This window comes from Eubalaena glacialis, chromosome 12 (assembly GCF_028564815.1).
Source record: "Eubalaena glacialis isolate mEubGla1 chromosome 12, mEubGla1.1.hap2.+ XY, whole genome shotgun sequence".
Taxonomy (NCBI): Eukaryota; Metazoa; Chordata; class Mammalia; order Artiodactyla; family Balaenidae; genus Eubalaena; species Eubalaena glacialis.
In genome coordinates, this window is record NC_083727.1 from 7,525,357 (window position 1) to 7,549,906 (window position 24,550).

The following is a 24,550-nucleotide window of genomic DNA, read 5'->3' on the forward strand; positions in this document are numbered from 1 at the left end:
CTGTATCTGTGAGTCTGCTTCTTTTTTTGTTATATTCTTTTCTATGTTCTTCAGTTTGAAAATAGTCAGAATTAGAACCTTTTTTTTTTGATCTGGGCAGCTATCATCAAAATTGATAAATGTAGCAATTTACACTAAGTTCCAATATTGCTGAAAAAGTATGGAAGGTGCCTTGAGGGTTTAGATAGATACCCACTGTTACTTTGTAAAATGAAGAGAAAGGGATATTTTTAGAAATGGGACACCTGGAGGGGGAGGGTAAAGATTAAATTATCTATAATATATCACAGATACAGAGTCTCTTTTTTTCTTTCTTTCTTTCTTTCCTTCCTTCCTTCCACAGTTTTGTGAACTACTGAATTTAATCAAAGGGTGCTCACCCATTTGCAAAACGCATCTTCTTCAGTGAAGGGTAGCTCAGGATCGCCATAATTTAAGAGTGATCAGTCCCCATCCTACATGACCCAGAAGGTTCAGGTTATCTTTCAGTGGCGCTCGCCTTTAATAAGTCTGTTTTGCTGGGTGTCTCATTCAAAGCACACGCGGGAAACAGGCTGATCTGCTTGTTGATGTTGCACCAGTGCGCATGTGCCCGATCGCTGTGCTCAGTGGTCTTCCTTCTTTTCGCTTGTGAGATGCTATCGATGAATGAAAATAGTCTATTTCATTCCCTGGTTGAGTTGGCTTTTCTTTTATTTGTCTTATCATTTAGTAATTGCTTGAGATACAGAACCTTCACCTTTCACGTATCTCATATTCCCTCTTTCCCAAGATGCGCTGTGGTCTATTTCCAGATTGATAATTGCCTTGCTGGTTATTCACTTACAATTTGTGTCCCTTTCATTATGATGGGCTTCGGAGCGGCTCACACAAATTTTATGAGCGACCCCGTGCCTAAGCAGTCCTATAAAGTAAATGCTTTAGGGGACATTCCCCCCAGAGCGAACTTTCTCAGGTAAAATTAGCAGATGCCCGTGAATCACAGCGACTCAGGATCCCATTTGGTTCCCTGAAGAATGACCCATCGGGTCTTGCATAGATCTTGTCAAAAAGAAGTGAAAGAGACCTCAAGGAGCTGGAGTCCAGGGCCAAAGGGTCAAAGCCACGGGCGTGGACCTCCTGTTGGAGTCGTGTGGCTTTGCTGGGCCTCGCCTGAGCGCCAGCCACCTTCCAGAGTGGTGTAGTGACCTCCTGAGAACCCACCACAGGAGCACAATTCAAAGCTCCCGCCGTCCCGATGACGGGCTGGTCACCTTGTCCTCTGGGAACGTCAGCGATATCACAGCAGACTGAGTACTACTTCCGGCTTTCTGTAGAATAAATCGTCAGGTTTTAACTAAAATCCTGGCACGTTTTCCTTCTAGATTTCCTTCTAGAAGCCACTTCTGTGGAGGCACTTTAATATCCCCAGAGTGGGTGTTGACTGCTGCCCACTGCTTGGACAGGTACGTTTAGGGGACCCCTGACCCAAAGGCTTACTTGTCTTAAAGACTTCCGCCTCCCCCTCTCTCCTCTCCTTCCTCTTCCCTCCTCCCCTCGCCCCTCCCCGTCCCCTCCCCTTCCTTCCCTCCTTCCGTTCATGGCAGTGACACTGGGGACCAGGGAGTGGATGAGAAGGGCCTGAGGCAGAATTGCCAGGGCCATTGGACGAGAGAGGAGGAGGTGCTTCTAGAGGGAAACGAGGAAGACAGACCCCTATCTGTCCTGCGCCAACTTCAGCGTTGGCGTCATTCTTCCTCTGTGATCAGGCCAAAAGCAGCCCCGAGAACATTCCTTAACAGCCAGGTTCAGGTAAACCGTGAACTTGTTTCTTGCCACTCAGAGGTCTCTGATTGTAGGTAGCTTAGTGGGGAGAAGGTGCAGTGTTTGTGGCTCAGAAGGGCACCCGATGAAGGGCTGGCCCAGATTTTGCTCCTAAGGTTGCTGTCTCCTCTAGCTTCTCAGGGCCGGCATCATACAAGGTCGTCCTGGGCGCACACCAAGAGGCCGCCGTTGAAGACAGTGTCCAGGAAATACAAGTGACCAAGCTGTTCCTGGAGCCCACTCGGGCAGACATCGCCCTGCTCAAGCTCAGCAGGTACCGGCTCGCCCATGACCTTCACCCCGTGAGCAGTGAGAACATTTGCTCACCGCTGGGTTTATGAGCTGTAACAGAGTTGTGTGTGGGCAGCCCCATCTAGGACCCCAAAGGCGCGGGGCTTTGGGACAGGCATTGACCTTCAAGTGAGAAAACCTGGGCTCAGCCCCGCCTGCCTCTTACTAGCCATGGTCGTGACAAAGGCACCAAGACTCAGTTTCCTCTTGTGGAAAAAGAGTGAGTTGAAACATGAGGTACAGGTTACCCCTCAAACTCTCTCACTTAATGTTCCCCAGTCAGCTAATAGACATTCATAATCAGAGAATTATTCAATGATTCCAGGTTGACACTCTCTTTTCAACATAATAATATATTTGGGAGAATCAAATGGGATTATGTATATTTCGAAGTGCTTTATAAAAGACAATGTAAACACACACAAACACACACTCTCACAATTCACAAGTGCAAATTCTCCTTCTTCCTATCTCTGGTTTTATGTTTCCTGTTGAAATGGTGTTTTATTAAGTCTGACAAAATGATACATTTGTTAACGTCATTTAAAGTTAGCAGTATTTGGAAATAAGTCACAAGGGAGACAGCTAAATAAACAGACAGCTATTTTGAGAATAGGCACATTTGGGACAGTCAACAAGGCATGCAGAGCCCATCAGCCATGCATGATGGGTTCCAGATGACAGTGGGACGACGGTGACGGTGACGAGGATGGCCAGGCCAGCGGTCAAGAGTCTGAGTGGGGCTCGCTGGGTCTGGACAGAAACACTTCACAAGTTTTCTGGGTCAGTAAACTGAGGAGTGACTCCCTGGGATATTTGGACACTCTGGAAAGGAAAGAAAGGGCCTTCTTGGCTCAGCCTAAAAAAGGAGCTGATTCTCTTTTCTCCATGGTCCCCTGGGGCCATCAGGAAAGCTCTGATCCTCGAACAAGTAATTTAGTAAACTTGGGGCTCTGGATGTGCTCTCTGATAGACTGATACGTTTGAGCTTTCGGGTACCCACTCCCAGGCCCCCCAAACCCCAAGAGTCTCAGGCATTGGCATTCCACGAGGGGAACCTATACAGTGATGACTGTGGCCCACTCCATGTGAGACGCTAGGTCTATTCTGGTGACTCTGAGAGGGTGTGTCTGCTTCAAAGTTGAAGGCAACGATGATTCTTCATCAGAATCAGGCATTTCTCATCTTCAATGGGTTTTCCTCTTGAATTTACTAAAATAGAATCAAGTCTAAAAATCAAAGTTCTAATATTTGATTCTCTGGAACTCTAATGTGAAAGTTTTTGGAAAACAATACTACTTTGCTTATGCAAGGTGCTTACTTCTAATCCTCTTTTATTTGGTATCTTGCATTATATTGGATTCTTACAGCCATGGTGTTGTAACATTTATGGGTGAGGAATCTGAGGACCCCAGAGATGGAGCAGCTTGCTTCTAGTGGCACAAGGCACTTGCTATTAGTAAAGCCCTGTGATTGTATTTCAGCTGGATGGTCCACCTACTGACTGAAGCCCTCTTAACTTCATCTAGAAGTGTACACCTGGTATAAAACTCCCATAGTGCAAGAATAGACATTAAAAGTCATTGTCATCTCTGTTCCCACCTCTAGTTTCTTGTCCACAACTGGTGCCTTTAAAACAAAATGTTCTATTTTTTGTTTTTGACTCATAAGATACTACAGGCAAATGTGAGGATGAAAAGTTGTTTTCTACATTGCGCTGTCAGTGAAGCAAGGAAGAAATACCAGCTCAGAGCGTTCTGGGGCTCTGGGGCAGGTGGGATCTTGTGACCAACAGATGAATGGCAGAAGTCTCCTAGCAGGGCAGTCAAATGTAACTTTTGATGTTTTCCTTTCAGCCCTGCCATCATCACCGAAAAGGTAATCCCAGCTTGTCTGCCATCCCCGAATTATGTGGTCGCGGACCGGACAGTATGTTACATCACTGGCTGGGGAGAAACCCAAGGTAAGATAAATTCTGTGACTCACATGATGAACTGGTTCTGACCTGCAACCTACATGAGAAAATGAGCATGTGTACCGATTTCTATCAGTGAGTGAGGTCCACTCCCTTCCTGACTTTGTCTGGACACCTGCCTCCGTCTCTATAATCAGTCATCAAGGGACATGGATGAGGGGAAGGGTAGTGTTTCCTTGAGACTCTGACCCCAAAAATCCAAGGTTAATATTGTGTCCCCAGGTAAGTAGGGTTTTGACACAAGCTACAAATTAAGGGTGTTAGATTGTCATTCATGTGAATTAAGCACACAGAGTTCCCAAACATGGTGCAAATGAACAACAAAAATTACAGTTAAACTAGTCTCCCCAAATACCCACTTGCCTGGGTCTGTGTGGAGACGTTGTTGGAGGTAGGGCAGACTGACAGCAGGGGAAAGAAAGAAAGGTCCCAATTCTAGGATGGTATTTGGTATTGGTTGATGGGGTGAGGATGAGAGAGGAAACGTTTATGCAGGATCCTGGATGAGCAGCTGTACTATATTTTGGGAATCCCGTCTTCTCTTTGCAGTATGCCCTGCATTATATTATAATAAAAATTATTATTATGTCCTTCAGACTCGGGCCTAGGAACATTATAAGAATGTCCTAGATCTCTGCCTCAATTTCTCAGGAGCATTGGTCGGAGCACCAGAGTGGGAGTCAGGAGCCCTGGAAAATAGTTCTGGTTCTGCCACCAGCTGGGCGAACGGGACAAGTCACCTTACCTCTTTGTACCATTTGGCATCTAAGCCCTCATCCATAAAACCCGTGTTTTCAAATTATGTTCTACATGTTAACCTTAGTTTCCTCATCTATGCTACCCTATGAGGTCATTGTGAGGATTACGATAATGCATATGAAGAGCGCAGTGCTTTGGAGATGGTATTTTAGCAGCTCCTGTGCCTATTATACGACCACCACCGCCATCACCACCATCATCATCACCACCATCACCATGGACACCGTCATCACCACCACCATCTTCACCATCACCCTCATCATCTCAGGATCATCATTATCATTACCATCGTCATCATGGTCGGCCCCCAGCCCTCCCTGTCATCACCACTGTCACTGTCATCACCACTGTCACTGTCATCAATAAATACCACATAACCTGTGTGTAGCTGAACCCTGATGGAACCCAGGCCTGCCAGACCCCCCAAACCCATTCACTGTTTCTTCTGTCTCCCCCAGCACCCACACTTTTCTAACTATCACCCTGCACTGGGTTCCCCTGTCTCTCCAGGCCTTGTCTGAATGTCTAACAGGAGAAAATGATTCTCAATGTATTCATTGGATCAGGAGTCACAAAACATGAGTCAGGTCTGTTTACCAATTTTCTATATGTCAGTAATGACATCAGATCAATCAGTGTTCTCAGCCTCTCTGTATGAGGTCAGAATTCTCCCCTTTAGTCTCCAGACTTTCCCTGACTTCCGTATTCCAAAGCAAGGTAAGGGTTGATGTCGAGGGGGTCATTCATGTCAGCCCCTCATCAGCAATCGCTGGGTACTTTCAGGGACCTGCTTCGACGTCCCCACCACCCCATCAGGTCCCTAGGTCACCCTCAGCCTCAGGCCCTCAGACACGCCATCTCTCCTGTGACCACACGATGGCAGCACCTCTGCACAGCCCACAAAGGCGCCTGGTCAATTAGCAGTGGATTTGTCCCTAGCCTCAGGATGTCTGTCTTGCTCAGAAAGCAGATGTAAGAGCGGGACACTCGGTTAAATTAATTTTCAGCAAAAATTTTTGAGAAGGCCGCACCCTCTGCATATCCACTCAATTCAGAAAATGCAACCGCTACCCGATGCTTCTGTGGTCAGGACTTTCGTCCTCGGTGGCTCTGCCTGCCCAGGGCTGGGACTCGCCTCTTCTTTCCAAATGGTGGTCCTCTTAGGTGCTCCTGTCAACTCCAGTGTAAGTTTTCTGAACTCAAGACAATTTTCCAATTTTATTAAAAGTCTTTGGAGAAGAAGTAGTACCTTATCTCTTGGCTGTTCCATGCTGGCAATGCAAAGATTTTGCAAAACTCATGAAAACTGGGCTTGCAAAATTGGAAAACTGGATTATTTGTGAAAATGCTGAGACGTACCTGGGTGTGTCCATCTGGAAAACATCATCTCTTCTTGTGATTGTGCACGGGTTCTATTTCCATTTGCCAAAGTAAAAAAAAAGCAGTTTTTCTGACAAAGAAAGAAATACAGTGAGGAAAACAAGCACACCAAAGAATCTTCACTGTCCCTAATTGGAAAAGAAATGTAAATTAGGAAATAAATTAAGACAATGTCCACCCATCACATTAGCAAATATTTGAAAATTATTAGACACCACACACTCAGAAGGTTGTTGTGCAGTGCTTTTTTTCTAGTGACATTTTACACTGTCACACCTGTTTAGAAAATATTTGGCAAAGATATTGGGAACCATAAATATGTCTATATAATCCCTCAGAATTTAGACTTAAGAAAATACTAAGGAATATGAATAACCTGTAGGAACAAAGAAGTGATACGTTGAGAGCACTTAAGAAAATACTAAGGAATATGAATAACCTGTAGGAACAAAGAAGTGATATGTTGAGAGCAGCTGTCGTAGCCAATGAACGTGGTGGTGAAGAATTTGGGCAATGATGCTGCAGACCCAAGTTCAAATCCCAGCTCCACCATACTTGCTGGGTGATCTTGGGCAAACTACACACCCTTCCTAAGCCTCAGTTTCCTTAACTGTACAATAGGAATGACGAAAGTGCCTAGGTGATCGGACTGTTTTAAGGATTAAATGAGCTACACCACATAATGAGCTTGCGCCTGAAAAGGTTAATTCTCAGTAAATGACAGTTGTTCTTTTTTTAAAATATTGTGGTAAAATGTATGTAACGTAAAATTTACCTTTTTAACTATTTTGAAGAGTACAATTCTGTGGCATTTAGCACCTTCATGACGTTGTACAACCGTCCCCATTATTTACAGAATACTTGCCTCACCCCAAAAGGAAATCCCAAACCCAATAAGCAGTCACTCCCCACTAAAATATTAATTACACAGATTGTAGGATTATGAAAGTCCTTATGATATAACTTTGTGTGGAAAAAATGGGCAATATGATATAAGTAGTAAAAGAAGCATATAAAAATCCTGGAAGGGAATATATGAAAATAGTAGCACAAGTATTTCTCAATCTCTCTTTATATATTGAAAGTAAATTTCTTTATAGTTTAAACAAAAAAGAAACCAAAAAATAACAACACAAACCAACCTCAAAATCCCATAAAGAAGCCCAGATTAATTAAGTCTAGGTCTTGGGAACGTGAAATCTTATATAATGTTATACTTTCAAGGGTCAAAAAGAAAGAAGAAAGAGTTCTAGGAGTACTGGGAACTGACTTCTTGTTTTATCCAACCTCACGGATGAACATGAGATCTATCATTGCTGCTCTGTTGTTCTGAAAGCTTCCTTGCAGACATGTTTTTGATCCAGTCACCGTGTGTTTCATCTTTTTAAACACAGGCACTTACGGTGCTGGCTTGCTCAAGGAAGCCCGGCTGCCTGTGATTGAAAACAAGGTGTGCAATCGCTATGAGTATCTGAATGGGAGAGTCAAACCCACCGAGCTGTGTGCGGGGCATCTGACTGGAGGTGCTGACAGTTGCCAGGTAACAAAAGACTAAAGAGATCAAAGTTCATCTTGTGTTGGCCTGTTTTGGCCCCTTAGACATTTCAGCCCCAAAGCAGCAAATTCGAGAAGGATTTGTCAATCGAAGGCCACAGTCTAAATGTTGCCCAGAAACCTTTTAAGCGTGTCTCTGAAGGCTGATTCAGATCATCTAGGGTGATTTCTTGGGCCTTGAGTTCCACACTGGTTGTAAGGGAATAGTTAAGCACCATCACGGCAACAGCCCCTACGCCTCTGGGAGGGGGCTCTTGGGTGGGACTCGGGACGTGGCCTTTCTAGTAGGGAAGGGAGGTTGGTATAAGACAAAGACCCTCCCACACCTCCTTTAAGATTGTTCTTGGGGTTATCCTCCCTAAGAGAAACCCCAAGGCTTGAAGGGATGAATACAGTTTTCACAAGGGATTTCCTTTCCCCCCAGGAAACACTAAATGGTACGGTTTCGTTAAACGTACCTTGCCTAGTACTGAAGCACAGCAGATGTTCAAATAATATGTTACTAAGTTCCTTTCTGATTGGAAAGGGATGTTCAAATACTGGGAAAAACTTACATTTGGGTAATAGAAGGATGACATCCCATACTAAAAGGATGGAAGCTTAATCCTCTCATGGCTTTTTCCCTTCCTCTGTGTAGGGTGACAGTGGAGGGCCTCTGGTTTGCTTTGAGAAGGACAAATACATTTTACAAGGAGTCACTTCATGGGGTCTTGGCTGTGCACGCCCCAATAAGCCTGGTGTGTATGTTCGTGTTTCAAAGTTTGTTACTTGGATTGAAGAAATAATGAGAAAGAATTAATTAGATGGGAGACAGAGTGAAGCATCAACGGATCTGAAGCTGGAACATGGGTAGGGAATTCAGCATGCTCAGAAATAATTGACAGTAATCAAACTAAGTTTGACACTGTACTTAGCTACCAGCTACTGCCAAACCTCAACATTTTTTTGTATTGTTGTGGATAACTTGTTCCTGTCTGTGGACTGCTGGATTCTGTAATAATGAGGCAATACAGCTATGACATTTGTTGAAAATAAACTCTGTACTTCCTTTGATTTAATTTTTTGATTTTCACTGTTTTCATGTTCTTCGTTCATCCTACCAATTGTAAATGATGTAACTCTTACAGACCTGAGTGATTTTGTTCTTTCTCATAAGGAATAGAGGAACGAGAAGCCTGTAAGGTCAATAGAGAAGTCCTAGTAAGTCACCTATATATTTACCTTGTCACACATCTTTAATGTCTTTATTTTTGGCACTGGGCTGAATGTTTTCAAAGCTGCAGCATATATGGGGAATCATGAGAGCAAATTCTGTTCTTGGGAATGAAATCTGTTACTGACAACTTGACTCTAGCCCAGCACGGGAGACCCTGGGCAGACAGCTGTATTCTGAGAAGGAAACCGGGCAATGGAAGTGTCATAACACAAGACCAGCTAAGAGTCTGAATGGTATTCTGGGTCACATATGAGTCTAGGAATGGTGCCAAGAGCCTGGAAAGGAGCAACGAACATATATTGAAGGTGGACCATTTAATTTCCATCAGTAATTGGCTGCCTGGATGTGTAGTATACTTTGTCACATGGGAAGAGTGTTTTACAGTGACACATGTTCAGAAGGAAGAGAAAGGATGACAATTGATTTTTCTTGACAATTTACATTTTTTTAATTGTTATCAGAACCCAAATGTCAACTCAAAATACAATTCCAAGGTGATAGTATCAAGGAGCGACAGTCATGTCACAGCAAAGAGAAATGCAAAAGAAACAAAAATGCAAGGGTGTATGAATAAAGGGTAAATGCAGCATTACATCCTTAAAGAACTGTGTTTATTTCATTGAAAAATAAAATATTCATATTCAATTCTGATGTGCTTTAAGGATTAAAAACTTATTTTACAATTAGCACGTACACCGTACATATCGTCACGTGTTCACATAGAAATTTCCTTCCTCACTGGCAAGATTTCCCTTTGGCTCCCATTTTACCTGTCCACCCAAAATAATTCATTAAACAATTCTGCATAAGATCCATACTGAATCTGAAAATATAACAAATGTAACATATAAAGCAGAACATCATAAAGACAGCATATTTGTATTTAAACTCCACATTTCAAAAAGTCTCAGTAACAAAAAAGAAAGATCAAATCCCTTATTAGTATACCTGTAAAGTCACATACAATATAAACTTCTGCTAATTCTTTTAAGCAGGATATAACTGACCTTTCTTTCAAACTAAAATGTAAGCTTCTTCCCAAGACAAGTCAAAAGTGTCAAGATTGAATGAGATTTGTCCATCTTTTTCACTCTTGACCATGGGCATCATCATAGAGCTGAACTCACACATATAAGATAAATATCCCTGTATGATTAAAATCTTAAGACCCATGAAATCATAGCCCATGGGTTTCATCAGTAAAAAACTGAATATGTGGCTCTAGGTGTCCACTAAAGGAGGACCACAATTATCCTGAATCATCTCAGGACCGAATCTGATTTTATAAATAATTGAGCCAAATCCTTGAATTGTACAGCAGATTTGTTCTTATTTCTGGAACAAGGCCTAAAAGTGCCTGCGACCCTAGATGCTCCAGGAGCTTAAGGAGCTCAAGGTGAGAAGAGAAAGCAAAGGCTCAGAGCCAGGTGGCCCGAGGTCCTTAGATTCAAGCTCTTCATTAACAAGATTCCCAAAGCTTCATCTTCCCTGGAATCTTCAGAACCCTCAGTTCAGAGCCTCAATGTCTTGATCAGATTTGATGAACCCATTTCTGTACACTTTCCCCAGATCCTTGGTTTGCACATCTTGCATTCTTGATGGAACCGTCATGAGAACTGGGTGGGGCTTCTCTTGTCTCTCTGTAACCCAGTGGGTCAGAGGCACTGCCCCAGCGTGAGAAAAAGCCTCAGAAGGAGCTGTGCACACAACAGGCTCTTGGCTAAACCGGTCACGTATCACACGTTCCCAGAAACTTTGACAGCACGATGAGTCTTGATTCATCCGACGTTGTATAAAAATACTCTGGATAGTCTGAATGTCTTTGTAAAGTATTAAAAACACTTGGAGCTGCACAGCTGAAGTGGACACACACACGTCTCTGCAAGGCACGTCGGTTCCTTGGGGGGACCAGCCTGAATAGCTCTTTCCTTGCATCTTTGGCAGGGGCCTCAAAGGTGAGATCTCGAAACTTGAGTTTTCTTTTTTCTGCCACATTTATAGGAATGTGGACTAACAAAACAAAGGAGAAAAGAGAAAGTCCTTGTAAAAGATTATACAACTAGTGAGAAGTAAGTCTTTTTGTTACTACTCAATTTCATAGTTGGTTTTGATCGAATACACTCATGCATAACTGCTCATAAAAACCCAGCTCAAAGGGAACAAAATTAACTGTCTCCAAGTCATTTCTTACCTGCTCTCAGGCCCTAGGCAGGGGTTAATTAGCATTATAGCACATATAAATTCTTTATGAATTTCTACTCCGTAACAGATGGTTTGGAAATGAGCTGCTGATGTGAACAAAAGAAAGCAGAAATGAGAAAATGACTAAGTGCTGTTGTAGGAGGGAAAATGCTAACAGGTTTCCGTAACTTGGGGCTAAGTGATTTTTGTTCCTGAGTAAGTGATTATAGAATGCAATCAATGTGCTTAACTAGTAAAACTATAGATCAAACTTTTATTAGATGTTTTTTCAAGGGTAGGGACTAGGCATAATTAATTAACTTACCCAATTTTTTAATTATGAAAATTTACAAACACAGAAAAAAATTAGAAAAAATTCATGTAAGTTGAATTTTTGTTGGACTAATTCTTCCTGTGTATATACTGCTTGGATATTAATTTTCCCTGCACACCATTGAGATGGCCTTCTCACCTCCAAAACTCCATCTCTTCCAATTGTTTCATTCTATTTTTAATATGATTGCATTGGCAAAAGAGTCTTGATCTCAAGTCACTCCCTCTTCCTCCACTTTTTCCTGATGAGTTTGAAAACCTGACCTCTGACTGCTTTGGGGATCAAGAATGAATCTATTGCGCTCACTATGTAAATGAGTAGCAGCAAATAGAGTCGAGTCAAAGAGAAGAATGCAGTCCCTGTCGCTGGAGGGTTGGCACAGAGGGCATTCACAAGAGAGGGCAGCAGATGTGCAGGAAAAGAACCCTGCACCACTGAGAGTTAGACGTCTTAAAACTCCAGTGACACATTCCCAGGCTTGTGCCACCAACAGTCAGCACTGAACTTCTTACTTTTGACCCTATAATCCTGGCCGGGATGCTCTCCTGCATATCCCAGCCCTGAACAGATCCTGCAGGGCACATCAGCCCATGAGAAGTTGCCCTTAACGTTTGGATATCTTATTTGAAGATAATCCTATTTCCTTTTCCATCATTTCCCCTGCTTTAGCTAACCTTAAATAGTCTTCTTTCCTTCGGTCTTTTAGCATGGCTGTAATTGGGGTGACAGGGTTGGACACCACCCACCCTGATCTGGTCCCCATACCCTTATACAAACCAAATAATTGTCTGTGATGACACAGCTAGCAGCATGTTTATCCTTTTTGGATGAAGCAAGTCTTTCCATGATGTAACACTCAAGAGGACAGTTTTTTTTTTTTTCTTTAAAAAGCCATCAGAAAAATTAAAACAAAATTGGAAAGTTTACAAGGGAGACTATACATTGTAGAAAAGACATTAAAGGATATAAAGGACAGATACAAGAAATGCAACCAAGATTAAATGAAATAAAATGGAATTAAAGGGGATTAGAAAGAAAATGATACCTACAACAGGCAAAGGAGATCCAACATATACAAAATCAGAGTCCATAAGGAAGAAAACAGAAAAGATGAAACCGAATAAATAAGACTCGACTCTGCATATTAGAAGGGTACACCATGGACCAGGGAAAACTGAATGAGAACAGTCAGCCATGAGACATATCCCACAGGGTTGGAGGGTGAAAGAGAAAGAGGGAGCGGGAGAGACAGGAGGGCAGAAGGGGAAAGTGAGGGAGCAGGAGATGAAGGAAGGGAAAGAGGGAAGGAATCTTCTGGGCGTCCAGGCAAAGAGATCAGCCTTTAAATAGGGGGAAATTCAGGCATGTCTCAGATTTATCCAAAGCAACATTCAAAACAAGAAGATAATGTAGTTAATACATGTACAAGAAAGAGAAAGCGACTTGTGTGCCAAGGATTTTATACCCAGCAAAGAATGTCCTTCCAAAAGCAAACAAAACTAACAGTTTTGAAATTTTCAAACTTATGTAATATTGAAGAGGACAGTTTTAATACCTTTTATAAATTTCTTTTTTTAAAAAATATTTATTTATTTATTTATGGCTGCGTCAGGTCTTAGTCGCAGCACTCGGGATCTTTCATTGTGGCATGCGGGCTTCTCTCTAGTTGTGGCATGGGGGCTCAGTAGTTGTGGCGTGTGGGCTTAGTTGCCCCGCGGTACGTGGGATCTTAGTTCCCCAACCAGGGATCGAACACGAGTCCCCTGCATTGGTAGGCAGATTCATAACTACTGGACCACCAAGGAAGTCCCCCCTTTTATAAATTTCTTAATTTTGGTTTATAAAATGGCAATGTCTTAAAGAGAATCTCCCACCTCACCTCAGACTTCACATAGGATTGTTTCAGGGTAAAACATAGGTAGAGCTTTGGTTGAGGAATAAGCCATCACCTATCAGTTTACTTACAAACAAGCACAAGAATCTGATTGGGTTACTTCACGGGACGAATGTCCACCTGTCCTCTGATTGGCCAGTCCTGTTAGAAGTCAGCTGGTGGTTTGGTTTTGAGTACACTGATAAGCCTTTCTTAGGAAAGTTCTGAGATGATTCGTCAATCTTATTTTTCAAAATAGCATCAAGAAATAGGACGATGAAATCACTGTATAAGTTTTAAAGGTCTGGTTAAAATACTTCTGAGCAATGGTTGCCTATTTCTGGGGAGAGGGATGGGACCTCATTAAAAGAGGATATGAAGAGAGAAATTTCCAATCCTACCAGGGGATTCTTGCTATTAAAATACTCATAATCAAGTAGGATACAGCATGAGATAATAAAACTACCCAAAACAACAGTCACACCTGTACACTGGACAATATCAATCCCAGTGCTAGCACGTAAAAGTTGTGAAGTCTTTCTGAGCATAGATTTCCTAGTATACAAAAAAGTAAGGATAAGAACTTGTATTGCACACAATCACTTTGAGTATTAAATGAAATGACATATGTGAAACCATTGATCACGTATATAAGGACCTAAAAAAAGTCGGTTTCTACTCTCTTCCCAGTCTGTCAAGTGAAGAATAAAACTGCCATGAGGTTACTAACATTTCAGTCTTGTCATAAATACTTTTGATACACTTTTAAAAAATTTAGAGACCCATACTCTTAATTTCTAGGTCACTGTTTAGAAGAAGATTGATTTTTATTTTTAAAATTAGCTGTTAGGAACTTCTCTGGTGGTGCGGTGGTTAAGAATTCGCCTGCCAATGCAGGGGACATAGGTTCGATCCCTGGTCCAGGAACTAAGATCCCACATGCCATGGAGCAACTAAACCTGTACACCACAACTACTGAGCCTGTGCTCTACAGCCCGCGAGCCACAACTACTGAGCCCGCGTGCCTAGAGCCCGTGCTCCGCAAAAAGAGAAGCCACCGCAATGAGAAGCCCGTGCACCACACGAAGAGTAGCCCCTCTCACTACAACTAGAGAAAGCCCGTGCCCAGCAATGAAGACCCAATGCAACCAAAAATAAATTAAAAATAAATAAATAAAATTAGCTGTTAAATTATTTTTTTTTAATTCACAAATGAGGACTTCCCTGGCAGTTCAGTGGTTAAGACTCCACGCTTCCAATGCAGGGGACACAGGTTTGATCCCTGGTCAGGGAACTAAGATCCCACATGCCACGCGGTGCAGCCAGAAAATTTTAAAAATTAAAAAAAAAAAAAATTCGCAAATGATACAAGACCATGAGTTGTAATTTAAAAAAAAAATCAAACAATTCAGAAGTCTATGGGGTATAAAAGTAATGTCCTCCCTTCCACACCCCTCTTCCCGAACCATTTCTATCCCCAGAGGGTATATTTTATCATTTTAGATCTTTTCCTATGCATTCTCAAATTCATATTCTCTCTTGCTATCTTTTTATTATGAAAGATTTCAGAGGAGATTAGAATATGTGTACTGTAGATTTTTCTTGATATAACAAAAACATATTTCATATTCATATGTTGGTTGGATATTAACTTTCCCTGTACGCCATTTAGACACCCTTTTCCCAAATTCAGTCTCTTTCTCACGGTCCTTCTCCTATCTTCTTTCTACCTGTCTATGTATCGCTTATCATTCATCTATCTATCTATCGATCGATCTATCATTCTTCTATCATCATCTGACTATCATTTATTTTCCCATCCAGCTATAGAGAGGGATTACTCTTGGTTTTATTTTTTAATAAATACTATAACACATTGTTCTATGACTTTTCACTTTGTAATCCATCTTGAAAATCTCTCCATGTCTTTCCATATAGATATATCTCAATTATTTTATAGATATATTATCATTTTCACCATCGGTTGCCTATTGATACACATTTGAATTATTTCTACTTTGTCCAATCATCAGTCTCTTTCCTTTAGATTCCTTCTGAGTTTTAACACCTTATTTGGAAATGTTTCCCTCTTCATAACCACATTTAAAAAATAAAACATATTCTTTTAGAGATTTGCTTTACATTAACCTTTTAAATCTACTTTGAATTTTTTGCTTAAGATGTAAGATAGGGATTTAATATTATATTTTCCCCCCTGGATATTCAATTTTCTTAGCACCGTCCTTTCAGTGGGTTTGAAATGCTGCTTTTAATTAGGATGTGCTGAATTTTGCACCGTACCTGCCAAGTTTTTCTACATCATCCACTGTTTCTGGCAAGGCAATGCCCTTGGTTTCAGGCAAAAGCATCACAAGAGCACCACAGACAGATGCCAGGATACCTGTGGAACAGGAGAAAGGCGTTATGGTACCGGGAACGCACAGCCGCCCCCTCATGGCCCCCTGCTCATTCTGGAAGCCGCTGTGCTCACCACCTGGACTCACCCTGCCCCGCAGCAGCCCTCTGGTCATCCTGCCCAGCGTTCCTCTGTCCTGATTTCACAGGTTCTCAGCCTTCCTCAAACTCTAGACAGTTCCATCGCTCCTGTGCTCTTGGCATCCATCCATTCATTCACTCGTTTCACAATTTATTGAGGACCTACTAAGTGCCAAACACTCCGAGAAGCCCTCACCTCCTACTTCACGGGGAACATAGAAGCCACCAGTGAGGAGTCCCTCAGCATCCTTTCACTGCACCCTGCCCCTCCCCTTCCTCCTTCCATCATGTGACACCGCAAGACTTGTGCCCACATCTGCCCAACAGCATCTCTTGGAGTCTTTTTGGGCTGCTCACTGTAGTGATTCATCGTCTCCCTCCAGCACCTTTAACCCATCAGTGGACGCCCTGAAATGTATTCAAATCTCTCCTCCTTAAAGAGCCTCCTATCAACCTCACCACCCTCCCTTCCTCCGTTCTTTAGAACTGCAATTCTTGAAACACCACCCTCTCCTATTTTCTACACATCTTCACATCCTAGTGCTGTGCTGGTAAATGTCTAACAACCAGCTCGCCAGAAAATAAAGTCCTGATTTGCAGCAGCATTTGCCTGTTTCCGTGGTGTAAATACACCCATCGTGGATGCGCGTGATTCAAACCAGCAGTGTGACGTCGCGAGTGAGGCTCTGGGGAGATGGGCAGCAGCATCTCCACCATGGACTACAGTGGACGCACCAGCCTCAGGGACAGATGCAGTAAAACTCAGTGAATCAGGAACTGATGAGGCGTGCGTATTTATTACCTCTGTTTTTCATCTATTTTATATATTCAATTTTTAATGATGGATGTGTTTAAACTGGCTCAAAAATTCTTGAAAACCTGACAATTGGCCTTGGTGGGCCGGAGCCATCTCCCACCTCCACCTGCTCTAATCTGGTTCTGTTCAGTGTCCCCTCTGGCCTTGCTCCAGCCAGGCCGCCAGCTGCTGTCACCACCAGGTGCAGTGGCCCTGCTTCCCGTCCCTGCTGCCTGGCCTCGTGGCAGCTCTGACGGCTGCTGACCTCACCCGCTGTCCCCCGGCTTCCCTCCTGCTCCTCCTGCATCCCTTCTCATCCCCTGGCTGGCTCCTCTCCCTCTGCTTACAATGGATGCCTTGTCGCTCCTCAGGGCTCCGTCCTGGGCCCCCTTCTTTCCTCTCACTCTGTCCTGTGCCCTGTAGAGGGGGTTTCGGCCACTCCCATGGTTTCAGTGGTTATCTACCTCCAGATGGCTTCCAAACCTTCATCACAAGGCCACACTTTGCTCCCGACTCAGCTCACCAAACCTACTGGCCTCTCACCATTTCAGCTTGGATTTCTTAGAGGCACCTCATGCTACAAACAGCCCAAACAGTATCCCTCCACATCCTCCTGCAGACGGGCCCCTCTGACATTCACTAAACTAGGGCTGGCCCCGCCACCTATGGTTCTGCCAGCCGGGAGGCCGGCTGCCCAGCTCCCTGGTCCCTCTGGCCCTCGCCCCGTCAATCACCCCCTTTTGCCAATTCAACTTCCAAAATATTTTTTTGGATGTCCTTATGAAATCTCTTACCTGATTGCACCAACATTCTTTGAATCGTCTCACCACTAGCATTGTGCCCCTCTAACTCATTGGCATATCTGCCATCAGAGTCATGTCTCTAAAATGCAAACCTGACACTGTTAACCCCGGCTTGAAACTCTGCTCTCTGGATAAAGAGCAGACCCTTTGCACATCGGGGAAGACCCTCCATGGTCCGGCCCCAGCTCACCTCCCCAGCTTCATCTCTCTTCAGGCCCCAACTTACGCACTGTACTCTGTCCTTTACCTTCCTCTTACTCTAGGCCTTCCCACTGCCTAGAGCACCAGCCCACACCTCTCAAGTGGATAATTCCTCTTCAACCTCCACATGGCCTCCTTGCTCCCTGACTTTCTCCCCCTGACTCCACGGGGCTAGGGATCCCTGTGATGTGCTCTCATGGCGCCCTTATTTATCACACTCTCTTGTGACTGCCTGTTTGGAAAGGCGGCTCCCTCCCCAGCCAGACTCTGCGAAGCTGGTCCTGCCCTGCAGCACCAGCGCCCAGCTCAGCCAGCCCGGCTCGCAGGCAAGCCCCGACCTTGAGGGACTGGGCCGTCAGGCGGCTCTGTCTTGTTTGCACAGTGGCCTCTCTTTGCTCTTTCATGCTGGCCCAGAATCAATGCTGAGCTTGTTTATCAGGTCCCATGAAATAGTCTGAAATGATCTTTTATGGAATCACTGGTGTCAGTGATTAGAAGCCGACTTTATGGTCCCTAGCACAGCTGAAGGACTCCTGCATTCCTCCGGATGTATGCCCTCATGGACGCAATGTTTTCATTGGAGCTTAAACTGCTGAGCAATGGGTGAAAAACCTTCTCTACTGGGAGTAAGGACGTGGAGGTGGAGGAAAGGTAGGTGAGCAAGGGGCCAGCCGGCATCCTCTCTTGCTGAGGAGGATAGGAGATCTGGGCAGAAAGGTTGGAACAGCACTGGAGATGCACTGGCCTGGATTACCCTAAGGGCCCTCCCTACGCTATGGTTCTATCCCTTCATGAGTTTCATGAAGATTGAAGGTAGGAAGGAGGGTATGAACTTGAGGGGCATCAAAGAGGTTATGGTACGTGTGTGCAAGGGCTTCTGTGTCCTCTGATCTTTTGGCATGGCGTGCTTAGCATCAAAGCACATGCAGATACAATATTGAGAGACGTGGAGCATTTAACAATGCAGTTTGTTTTTAGGCTTGTTTTAAACACACAGAAGGTCCTATTATTTGGTCCTATCTGGAAAATTATTGGTTATGTCCCACAATATTATAAAAAAGTTTCATAATATTTGATTTTAACTCAGAACCTCAACAAAGAAAGCAAAACTGAACACGTTTTTATAGGAACCCTTAATGTAAAGTAAATTTAAATGGTTTAGGGTCCACATTTCATTGTGGTTCCTCAAAACAGAAACAGCTGTTATAAAAAGAGCAAATGGTTATAATTGATATCAAGCCTGATGATCATTTTAGGTTCTATTAATGTGAAAAATGTGGATGAGAGCATTTAAGAATAGGATATAAAGTGAGAACTTACCGAAGATGATAAGAGGTAGTTCTAGCCAAACGGCCGCTAAGCGGAAGAGCAGAAATGGGGCTATGATCCCCCCAAAATCACATAAACCTGAACAGAGTGAAACTCCAAAGTTCCTGCAGAACAAAAAAATTGTTTTAAACAAAAAGTATTCAAATAAATTCAAGATACATAACATTTTCAGATATCTAAGTAACAGAAATTGTAACAATATTTCCCACTTCTCTAGTTTTTAACTTTGAAAATTTGTACTCTCTCATACTCTAAGCAAATCATTTCCAACCTGCACCAGTTCACATCTGGGTAAAAGCTGAGTCACAGTGAGGCTAGTTGGGGGCGGGGGCGGGGGCGGGGGCGGGTCTACAGTATTGGTGGAAATCAATCTTCCATCAGTGGCTCACTACCCAGCCTGCTCTGTGGCACTTATGTGTCTCCTCGGCACCCCAGATTGGCAGTAAGGTGTGCTCATGCACATTCCCCCAAGAAAGCAGGCCAATTTGCGCTAGCTATGCACATTGTTTCATTTTGTCCTTCAATAATCGGCTGTGGAGTGTGGTTAGAACAGAGGCTGTAGCCTTTACACAGAGCGCTGCTGATGAAGGAAGATGTAACCCGTGACGCAAGCACACTACCCAGATTTTCTGATCTCAAGTCTAGTGCCTTTCCACAAACCCCCAACTGTGTATGAAGATATTGATGATAATAATGCAAAAAGCTGCTACAACTCAAAACTTAGCTTTTCCACTGGCTGAATCCAGCCCAGGCTAATATGTGGCCAAGCTAAGAAAACTATTTCATAGTTTTTAAGTCAACTTCAAACATGCGGCTGCAGAATTACTTAGGGGAAACCATGATACGGATGTTGGAATTACCGTAATGTTGTTGGGTACAATTCTGAATTTACCAAATAAACAATTTCAAAGGCCATGGTTATGCCTAATCTTCCCAGGGTAGCAACAGTGGTCCTCAACCAGGGTACTCCTGCAAAAACAGAAAATTTGGAAGGGTCTGCTTTCAATACAATTTTACAAAACAACAAAGGGCATTTGCTTAGTGTTCTCCCAGCCGTAAATCTGCTAATTTTAAGTGCAAATGATAGATACCTTCTAATATTGTAGCCAAAATTCAACAACAACCACCACCAGGAGGACAGCTAGTATTTAGTGCACTAGCTGCCTTCCTGAGCAGGGTTGGGTCACAGAAATACAAGCCAAGGCATTTGTTGAGAAGCCACTACCTTGAAAACAATGTTCCAAGCAGTGCCTTCCTAGAGGGCCTGAGTACACTGGCCTTCTGTCTGGAAGGTAGTCTTTGCCTGTGCCCTTGAAGACCATCACAGCAGTCTGACGCCCATTTGTCCTCTTTCTGTTCATACCCCTTAGTGATGACACACAGAATCACTGTTCCCAATAGACCAGGAAAAATCTGGACCTGAAACTGACTTTGGTTTCTAAAGAGCAGCAAGGCTCCGAGGACTGAGATCTCCAGGAGGGGACATCTCTGCCGTGCGTCATCACCAGGGCGTATGTCTTTCCTCATTTCCCTCATCCCAAGTCTTTCTACTTTGCCTAAGAAATCATCCAGAAGGAGCCAGATTCTTTAATACTGGTTTGTTCATTCATTTAAAAATGAACTGTTTTAGGGCTGCTTTGGTTATATGAAGAAACACTCCTTTCCTCCATAGTAACTAGCGGGAAATGCCAAATGTTCTCTACTAAATATTTTCTTTCTTTCGTGCTTTAAGGGAAGAAGGCATAAACCATTTTTGCTCTAAAAAGTCAGTGCTCTAAATTTCTTAAAAGTTGTGCAGTTGATGCCATCCTTTTTTTTAAAATTGAAGTATAGTTGGTTTACAATGTTGTGTTAGTTTCTTCAGTTATACATATATACACATTCTTTTTCATATTCTTTTCCATTATGGTTTATCACAGGATGTTGAATATAGTTCCCTGTGCTATACAGTAGGACCTTGTTGTTTATCCATTGTCTATATAATAGTTTGCATCTGCTAACCCCCACATCCCACTCCATCCCTCCCCCTCCAACACAAGTCTGTTCTCTATGTCTGTGAGTCTGTTTCTGTTTTGTAGATAAGTTTGTTTGTGTCATATTTTAGATTCCACATGTAAGTGATATCATATGGCATTTATCTTTCTCTGTCTAACTTACTTCACTTAGTATGATAATCTCTAGGTCCATCCATGTTGCTGAAAATGGCATTACTTCATTCTTTTTTTATGTCTGAGTAATATTCCATTGTATGTATATACCACATCTTCCTTATCCATTCATCTGTTGATGGACATTTAGATTGTTTCCACATCTTGACTATTGTGAATAGTACTGCTATGAACATAGGGGTGCATGTATCTTTTTGAACGAAAGTTTTGTCTGAATATATACCCAGGAGTGGGATTGCAGGATCATATGGCAACTCTATTTTTATTTTTTTGAGGAACCTCATACTGTTTTCCATAGTGGCTGCATCAACTTACATTCCCACCAATAGTGTAGGAGGGTTCCCTTTTCTCCACACCTCCTCCAGCATTTGTTATTTGTAGATGTTTTAATGATGGCCTTTCTGACAGGTGTGAGGTGGTATCTCATTGTATCAATAGTTTTGATTTTATGCCATCCTTTCTTAGTAGACTTGGGTGAGGACATATGACCGCGTGAACAGCAGCTTATCTGCTCTCCAAAGCAAAGCCAAGGGCGTTCAGCATATGCCTGACTTCCATCTTTGAAAAGGAAACCTTCTCCCTTTAGACTCATATTTATTTATGCTTGCTCAGCACTAAACGGTCCTCTTGTCTTCTAGAATTATCACGCTTTCCCGAATATATAATTTTTTAGTAGAAAAGTAGGCATGAATGAGGAGGATGAAAGAAGAGGATGAAGCTCGGTAGATTTACATGTATTTTTTTTTTTCTGCACCACACAGCATGTGGGATCTTAGTTCCCTAAGCAAGGATCGAACCCGTGCCCCCTGCAGTGGAAACGAGGAGCCCTAACCACTGGACCACCAGGGAATTCCCCTTATGTGTGTTCTCTTTAGAGAATATTCAACCAATAAAAAAGCTAAAACTCTTTAAATAAAACAGTTGCCTAGGACGGCAAGCAGAGAAAAAGAGGGTTCCAGAATCCAGATCATTGCTGGGAGGCTCCAGTTTGTTACATGTTGATTGCAGACTGGCCGAGGACGTCCTGGTGTCCTTGATGTTTTTCCCAGCTGAGGACACCTGCAGCACTCACATTAACGTCACATCAGGGAGTGAAGAACAGCAGAGTCGTGCTGATGCACTGGGCTGCCACCTGCTCCGGCCCAGTTGTAAACAAGTGTTTTATTTAGCCTTTACTTTTTCATTAAGGCCAGGGAGGGGGACTAGGAAATGCATTCCACCCCTTCCTTCAGTGCGCAGGTGGTGCAGTGCCAGATGCTGGGGAACGGAAAGTAGCAACTGGTGCTCAGATTCCCTGGGTCCCGGCCTGGCCAGGCAACCTCTCGCTGCTCTCAGGCTGCTGAGAAGAACGCTGTTGGCTCCCGTGGAAATAACTTGATTATCCAGGTTAGGTTCTTAAGCTATAGTTTTTTCTACTGAATCAAGACAGCTCTACAAGTGAGTCCCACTGACAACTTCAATGACAATTTAAGTTTATAACTGACTGCGGAAAAACAAACACAAACAAAAACCAAGAAACCAAATTAAAACACACACACACACACCCTCCCCCCTCGATGAGAAATGTATGTGGTTAGCTCAATGAATACAGATAAATAACTAGTCAACTCAGTAAAACATTAAGAAAATGCTGTCAAGTTTTCTCAAGACTCTCAACTCTTTCTAAGAAGTAAAGGCCAGCATCTAACTGCACTGGACAGAGATTTTGTTGAAATGTGGAACAAAAGAGAAGTCCCAAAGGCACTGCACTGTTCATTTTAACTAAAGGGTAAAATGAAAACAATTTATAGGAGGTGTAAGTTATGTGTGACTATTACGTATGCACATAAAAACTTCTGATTATCCCTGTAATATGCTGTTCACCCTGGAGTGGCAATAGACATCTTTTGGTAGCAATGGCAAAAAACAACAAGACAAGTTAAGAAAGAAGACTGAAACAGAAACTACCTCCCATGAACTCCTGAGAACACAAAGAAAGAAAGTCCCTCTGATGGGGCTTTGGTCAAGCTGGTAGAGATTATTGAGAATAATACCTCAATTTTTGAAGAAAGGATGCAGGATTTTAAACAAATACAATTTTACATCTCCTCTGAATGCACCATCTGCTCTGAGTTCTGAAATAAAATGTAGTGAAAAGTCCTAGTAAGTAAGATAAACAGACTTAATTTTTACTTAAAGAGAAAAGTCCAAGATAACTTTTTCATTTCAAAAAGACCTACCCAAACTGTCGGGTTTGTAGCCATCTTGAATAAAGTCAAATTAAAGATGGCAGATGAGTATGGATTTAGAAAGCTCTTTATTTTGCAGGCTTTAATTAGTTAAAAAATTTGGGTCAGAAACAGTGAGTCTTGGATGAGGATACAGCCTGAAAGACTTTCTTTTCCAGAATCTCATTCTTCAGACCATGAAAAGTCATGCTTAGTGGATGGAAAGTTGGTTAAACCGTTTTCTCTGAGATAATTTTAGAGCTGATTCCCCTAAAAGGCTACTCAGTATTCTCTTCAGGGGCAGTCATCTGGTGATGATGTCAAGAAAGGCTGAGAGGAAAAGTCTTTCTAATGTTAATTCAACAGCCCAAGTAACCAAGTCCCGAAGTTCCCTTAAGTGGAAGTAAGGATGTCAACTCAAGCAAGGAACCTCTGCTAATATTTGGTATTCACACACAGCATTAGGGATTTGAACTTATTCTTAGCAGTCAATTATGACCAGCGTGTGACTATAAAAGCAGCCGAATCTGCAGAATATACAAATAAAAATGCATGCAGAATAAGAGCAATTCATTTTCAATGTTGCTAAGAACAATTCTAAGGCTTAAATTGGGAAATTCTGTCTACAAAATAAAACTGATCGGACCAAACAGAAAAGTCTATCCTTTGCCTTATATTTTCTACTATATGAGAGTGTTCTCTATAAAATTGCTTGAGTCTCACCCACTTAGTTACTTCAATATTGGTTTGGACATATGATCTTCAATGATTTCTGGGATCATGCTGAATGCAACACACATTAAAGTCATCCCAGTCAGTCTAGGGCCAGAGAAAATCTTCTGGGGAAAGTTACATAATGGAAAGATGGGCCACACTTAAGTCATTAATCTTTCTCTCCACTTTCCTAACTTCATATGCAATGAATACGTAATTAATATTTGATGCCTGTTCCATATGCAATGAGAACAGATGACGTTGTCTTAGGGAACTACATTTAAAAATTAAACCTAAAACTAAAAAGTGCCAAAGCAAAACAGAAAGAACAGTGAAGTCTCCAATGTTCCTGATCTGTCACCGTCTACTAAATTGTGCATAATTCCCAAGGACAGAAATTATGCCTGTCTTGTTCACTGCACTATCTCTATTCCTAGTTTACTGGCAGAAATTAATAGACACTAAATAGA

General features: G+C 42.7%; 2 protein-coding genes across 4 annotated transcripts in view; one reads left to right on the forward strand and one right to left on the reverse strand.

Annotated features, from left to right (window-relative positions):
* The window catches only part of PLG (plasminogen), a 43,059-nt gene extending 34,173 nt beyond the window's left edge, over positions 1-8,886 (forward strand). Inside the window, exons 15-19 of one of the 2 annotated variants that reach the window (XM_061206803.1) lie at positions 1,365-1,445; positions 1,937-2,077; positions 3,951-4,057; positions 7,603-7,748; positions 8,400-8,886. In XM_061206803.1, the coding sequence (XP_061062786.1) occupies positions 1,365-1,445; positions 1,937-2,077; positions 3,951-4,057; positions 7,603-7,748; positions 8,400-8,561 (637 nt within the window). In that variant the 3' untranslated portion in view covers positions 8,562-8,886. Of the gene's footprint in view, positions 1-1,364; positions 1,446-1,936; positions 2,078-3,950; positions 4,058-4,918; positions 4,992-7,602; positions 7,749-8,399 lie in introns of those variants that run through there. The other variant, XM_061206804.1, reaches the window with a different exon arrangement.
* Positions 8,887-9,567: 681 nt separating this feature from the next.
* The window catches only part of SLC22A3 (solute carrier family 22 member 3), a 94,685-nt gene continuing 79,702 nt past the window's right edge, over positions 9,568-24,550 (reverse strand). For both annotated transcript variants that reach the window (XM_061206980.1, XM_061206979.1), the window contains exons 8-11: positions 19,852-19,960; positions 18,983-19,095; positions 15,668-15,767; positions 9,568-10,988 (exon numbers count right to left, since the gene is read on the reverse strand). In XM_061206980.1, coding sequence (XP_061062963.1) covers positions 10,928-10,988; positions 15,668-15,767; positions 18,983-19,095; positions 19,852-19,960 — 383 coding nt within the window. In that variant the 3' untranslated portion in view covers positions 9,568-10,927. The remainder of the gene's footprint in view (positions 10,989-15,667; positions 15,768-18,982; positions 19,096-19,851; positions 19,961-24,550) is intronic.